Source organism: Corythoichthys intestinalis, chromosome 15 (genome assembly GCF_030265065.1).
Source record: "Corythoichthys intestinalis isolate RoL2023-P3 chromosome 15, ASM3026506v1, whole genome shotgun sequence".
NCBI lineage: Eukaryota > Metazoa > Chordata > Actinopteri > Syngnathiformes > Syngnathidae > Corythoichthys > Corythoichthys intestinalis.
Genome location: NC_080409.1, coordinates 20,607,528 through 20,613,924, shown reverse-complemented (window position 1 = coordinate 20,613,924; position 6,397 = coordinate 20,607,528). Strand labels below are relative to the sequence as shown.

General features: G+C 40.1%; 1 protein-coding gene across 3 annotated transcripts in view; it reads left to right on the top strand.

Annotated features, from left to right (window-relative positions):
- Positions 1-777: 777 nt before the first annotated feature.
- fndc5a (fibronectin type III domain containing 5a) overlaps positions 778-6,397 on the top strand; it is a 59,226-nt gene continuing 53,606 nt past the window's right edge. For 2 of the 3 annotated variants that reach the window (XR_009067161.1, XM_057859542.1), the window contains exon 1: positions 785-1,483. Coding sequence is in view for 2 of the 3 variants with exons in the window: in XM_057859542.1 (XP_057715525.1) it covers positions 1,426-1,483 (58 nt within the window). In the remaining variant the exon portion in view is untranslated. Of the gene's footprint in view, positions 1,484-6,397 lie in introns of all 3 variants that reach the window. The other variant, XM_057859543.1, reaches the window with a different exon arrangement.

The window sequence follows — 6,397 nt, the reverse complement described above, 5'->3', positions numbered from 1 at the left end:
CACTTTATTCCAGTACGGCAAAAAAAAAAAACCAAAAAAACATGTTCCCCGAGGTCACATGCACCCCCCCTGGCATCGCTCTGCGCCCCCCCAGGGGGGCGCGCCCCACTATTTGAGAAGTACTGATTTATTGTATCCATCCATACAGTTTATCCTACACAGGGTCATAACCAGGTGGACACTACAGTATTTCTGCTGACCCAGGGTTAGAGGATAACACAGTGCTTTGCATTGTTGACGGTTTCTGTTAGTGTTTTGAGGAGGTGAGTCTGTTTCCCTCGCTGACACACCGATAAACACACATGCACACCGACATACACACAAACGCGCACACAAAGTGTGACAGAAGGAGAGCGAGAAGAGCACAATAATGATGTTCCCCAGTAGCACGTCACAGGCAGCGTGCTATGAATTGAGGTGCAAGGCAGCATGTGAAAAACATTTCTTGGAGCGCCAGGACGGATAGAGACTATCGAGTGCCCCCCCCCCCCTCCCTCCACTCCCTCACACACACTCATAGACACACTTTCTTCCTAGAAGGGATGCTGAAGGAGATCAACTCAAAGTTCAGGTACAGTATCAAAACTTTTCCACCAAATATAAGGCCTCTGAAAGTATGCAAGCTGGTTGAATTGCGTACATATTTGTGTTTGCTTTTGTATGACAGGGGGCATTGGGAGGGGGTGGTCAACGGACTAACAGGGCACGTGTAATTTTAAAGTGGAAAAAAAATCTCTTCAAAGCTGCGCTGTGGAGACTGAGCGTGGGTTTGTATGCATATTTAATATGTGAGTGGGCAGTGATGTTTCAGAGATTGTAGAGCAGTAGAATGAGAGGGAGGGAGAGAATCAGTCTTGGTACATTGCTTCTGATGGGTGTCTGAAACCAGAATTTTTATAGTTGTGTTCCCTAAATTGGAGGAAAACGCTGCTACCTTCTGGAAGCAGAAGGATGATGCTTGTTCGTGGCTTTTGAACAGCTTTCATTTCATTTTAAAAACGGTGTAACTTCTGCATTTGAGTGACTCTACTGTATAATAAAGGTGGTATACAGGCGGCAGGAAGTGGCTCTCATATAGAACACCAGCACGTTTCCACTCTGCAGCAGCTACCACGTCTCCAGCATCAGGACGCACCGTCATCATCATCATCAGGTGCACATCGAGAAATCTTTTGGAGCTCCGCTGGTACACAGAAGAAGATAGGCAGATGCCCACTGGAGCGCGATGCTCCTGATGGTAGTCTTTCGGCTCCGGTACAGTCGAGCGTGTTAAAAGAGGAAGCAGCTACCGTACCGGGACTGCTGGGTGTTCTTTTCCCGTCCGTTCAAGCCTCACACTCAGAGGGGCATGCCAGCCGTGCGGTTCACGCAGCCTCCTTGCCTGGGGGAGTAGATGGGACCGCACGTCGTCCGAGTGTTCGAAAGATGGAGCGAATTTTCCTTTTCGTTCTCGGCTGTTTTGGCGTCTCGCGGGTCACAGCGGGTAAGTTTATGTACATATGCAATTATTGTTTTAGCCAACAGTATCCGTGTCTGAGTGCCATTTGACAGAGTCACTAAAGGTTCCACAGTGGGGCAGCGGCAAACGTGTGCATGGCGAGAATGAATAGGAACAACGATGGCACGCGTTGCATTGTCTTTGGAACCTGTGGAGAGCGCCGGCCTGACATTTTAGAGAGCAGCGTGTATTTGCCCCAATCGCAATTGTAACGGTTTCTCTTCCAATGGACTGTATTATGATGGCCTATAGGTTGAGTGGCTTGAATGGGCTGTATTAGATTGCCTCTCATATTTAATACACAGTGTGCATACACAGTGTGTGTGTGCGTGCATGCGCGCGCGCTCGGCTGTGTGTCCCAGATCTGTCGTTTATAAAATCAGTGCAAAAATTATATCACTAGATAATCAATTCAATTCATCCATTACGTCAAAATTCTATTTTATATTCTGCACTGTTAGACATTCTAAGGTCCAAACATGCATATTCATCACAATGGCAAACGACTGTACAGGGTTGGATTTAAAAAAAAAAAAAAAAGCACAAATAAAATATGATAGACAACAACATTAGTTACATGTATGAGCGGTCACCCCATTGCACCTGTTTTATTTACAGAGAAAAACGAATACAACTTTACGTTTAAAAAAAAAAAAAAGTAGTTTACATATATATATACACAGTGTGTCACAAAAGTGAGTACACCCCTCGCATTTCAGCAGATATTTAAGTATGTCTTTTCATGGCACAACACTGACAAAATGACACTTTGACACAATGAAAAGTATCTGCGTGCAGCTTCTATAATAGAGTTAATTTATTTTCCCCTCAAAATATTAATAATTAATAATTAAAAAATATATATATAAAAAAATAATTAATATCTAAACCCTTGGCAACAAAAGGGAGTACACCGCATGGGAACTACGTACATCTCTAAATGTCCAAATTGAGTACTGCTTGTAATTTTCCCTCCAAAATGTCATGTGACTCGTTACAGGATTGCTATCAGCATTGGTGCAGAGATTGAAGAGGTGTGTGGGGGGGTGGGTAATTCCCACCACCATGCTTGACTACAGGCATGACACACTTACCTTTGTACACCTCACCTGTTGGCCGCCACACATGCTTGAGACCATCGGAACCAAGCAAATTGATTTATAATTAATTAAAGATTCTATGTTTGAAAGGTGAAATGCTCCAATTTTTTAAACTCGTAATTTTTTTGTGTATAATTACGAGTTTAAAAAGTTGGAGCATTTCACCTTCCAAACATGGAATTTTTTCTCAGGGAAGAGTTTTCTGGTACACCGACTGTATTCGCGCGCACATTTGCTCAGCTAACGGCTACCATAATACAGAGATATGATTAAATAAGCACATCTCATCTTTTAAAAAAAAACCTTGATTGTTTTTAAGTAGAGATCGGCCGATCTGGATTTTTCAAGACCGATACCAATTATTAGAGGGGCCGATAACCGATTTTTGGAGTTGGCGTAAAAAAACTGAATAATACAAACACTGAACTTCATTGAAATGCCTAAAGCATGTTTATTGAATCACACAAATAGAAAATAATAGCGTAATAATAAAGTGCCTGAGGCGCTATACTAGTGTAACTCCATTTACCTTTACCATTTAAGCAATCAAGAAGATGGGGTGAATACTAGTGCAGGAAACAGCAGGCAGGAGGGGTGCGGATGCATCTTAGCCGAAATAACCTAGTTTTAAAGTTATTTTTTTCATATCGGCTGGTTTTAAAAAAAAAAAAAGTCTGGTACCGATGTATGTCAAATTTCCAATATCGGCGCCGATAATTGGCCCGCCCGACAATCGGTCTATTTCTATTTTTAAGATGGCTTAGAGTTTGAGGTGTTTCAATTACCCATTTATTTATCTGTTTCTTCTATCAGAAATGGAAAGATGAACTTTGCTTTTTTTTTACAATTTTTTAAATTTATTTATCAATATACGGCGTTAAACATGGCTTTCTGTCTTTTATGATACAACGTTAAAGCTATGTTTTTTTTGGTTTAATAAATAGTGACAGCTTAAGAGCATGGGTTCCACTTGACGTCAGCAATATGCAAAATGTCCCTACATCCATGTATGACAAAATATTTTTATTTAGCAGCGTATATGTGTGAGGCTCATAAACAGCAGGAAAAGAGGGTGGTGGTGGGGGGGGGGGGGGGGGTTAGAAAGACAAGCACTACAAACTCCAGGACACATTGATGTGATAAGCCTGAGTATGGGTCTGGCTAGAGTAAGTGGGAGTAGGACTGTAATATTTACACCGTGCTGAAGTCTTTACTGCATCTGTGTTTATAGTGACTCATAAACAGCTGGTTGAACCTGGGAAAGGAGAGGTAATGTTTCCATTTAAAATGTAAATTGACTCCCTAACACATTCCTCTAAATGAGTCCATAAATCCTTGTGGGCAATTTTCCCTGGGCTATTTCCCCAAAATAGAAAAAAATCAATTAATCATTCAACCAATTGAATACTGAAGAACAGAGCAAAAACGACTTCAGGCTTTCCCTTTTGTTTTTGTAATGCTTTTAATTAAAATGCAGACTTTACAGGCTGAGGCAATGTTTTTGTTCCTAATGTTAAAATGTATGAACTTTTAGGGGCTGAGCATCATTCAAGTGCAGGTGATTAAGTCTCAGTCATCGTCTCCAGTGTATAATTGACAGTATATTGTCTTCTTAATTTTTTTTTCCCTTTTGGCTCGTCCCATTCAGGGTCACTGCAGCGTGTCATCCATTTTAATCTTTGCATCCTCTCAGTCTAAAACCAATTCTCTTTTAACCTTATCTTTGATCTTCCTCGAGCTCTCTCGGATGGCAACTCCATCTATTTTTAATTTGGATTTTTTTTAATCATGTTTACCAGACATTAACTCATGCGCTGCCATTGACAGCGATAAATGTCCACTCCATTTGAAGTGGGAGTGACAGCAATTCAAACGTTTACTTGTGATAAACTCACTGAAATTCACATTAGAAGGATAAAAAGAACCACATGCATGGACATTTATCATTTTCAACGGCAATGAAAATGTTAATGTATGGAACTCAAATGAAGCCCCGTAGCATTGTCTTGGCCTAAGCATAACTTAGATCATCTTCCTTCACCATGCATGCTAATTACCACCCGACGAGCTAAATCAAAGCAGAGGAGATAAGAGTACATTTTCGGAATGTTCTTTCAAATTCCCACATAGACAGTTTGTAACATGGTTGCTCTTTGTCGGGCATGTTGTCACCATTCTCTTCACTTCAAAAAGCCTCCCTAAGTTGTCCTTTGAGAACTCATTGCCGCCTCAGTGAAGCGTACTCGAATGAAGTGATGACCTTGTACTTTGTGGAGAGGGCATGAGCACTATGATCTGATGGTAACGTGTCGACTGAGACCATGGTGAATAGTAAATCATTTTTCAGCAACGGTTGGTCAAATATTTAACCATACCTTAAATATTAACATAAATAATTAATGACTGTGGTATTACTTTGATTGTGGCTTTACTCATCCACAATAACATTTAGAGCTCGATATCAACTACTTGCTAATTACGTGTTTTGGCAAGATAAGGGGACAGAACACCTACAGAAACAGATGAGTGCGCTGAATGAAATTAGTCGGCATTATCCTTAATTCATTTAAATTGTCAGCAATCTCTGAATAAGGGGAAAGGAATTATTGTGATTATTTGCAAATACCACAAAATCCCTAAATGGATAACTGGATTCCATATTCTGCAAATGTTAACTGGCTGTCCCAGCGGCATGCACTTTGAGCAAGTATAATTACTATCATGCGACAAAGCCAAACTTCACTCAACCCATGTCGATGTTCTTGCTCTGTAACATGATGTTCTGTATAAATTCGACGTTTTGGCCGCCTATTAGTAGTATTTCCTATTCGATGATGTGGATTATTACGAATCATTAACTCCTGTGATTTTATTTTTCATATAAATGTACTATACAGTGACAAGTCAATGTCGACTTAAATTTCACCATATCAGTGTCGACTTTAATAAAATAAAATAAAAAAATCTGAACATATAACTTTATGTGAAGCACTACAAAGGTGTATCGGTCTTCAGTATGTTTAAAAAGTTCAAACACATCAACAAAAATAATATTTAGGGAAGACCCAAATCACATATTTTTGCATGTGACTTGCCGATACCCATTCCCAATCTGATACCTCAGAAATGTATTCAGGAGGAGAATAAAGCTAGTTAGTACAGCTGTGATTTCCACAAAGCTTATATAGTATATATTAGGGCTGTCAAACGATTAAAATAAGGTTGCAACAATTCGTTAAATTTTTTTTTTTTCTTCACAACTTAGATAAAAAGTAAAGTTGGTCACCATCAATGGTAGATAACGACTTAATGCTTAAAAATAAATAAATACATAATAAAAACCTGATCTTTTACATATGATTCCAATCCTCGGAAATGCGTCCCAATCGGATTTCAGATCTCCCTAGTAATATTTGATATGTACTTTTGCTCAGAAAGTGTAGCAGGAACAATCTCTTTCGCCAAAATACACTGGTACAGACAGCGAATGGGGTAACTGATTTTATCCAGCAGCCTCATGAAATATCCACAATCTCCTCATCTTTGCGGCCATCCATTTCCTGGACAATCATGAAACCCTGTTTTTGTGGTTCGAAAAAAAACATATTGTCGTTGGAATCTTGTAGTGCACCCTTAGAAAGTGATACAGAAGCTATGTTGGTCTTATAAATGGTGTCCAGTTTTTTGGCGTGAAGCAAAAAGTCATCGACTGTGATTTTGGGGTGGTGGTCCACTTCGGACGCATTCTTCTGTGTTGCATAGTCTGGAGCTGGCCTGAGCAGACTCGGAACCATGTAAA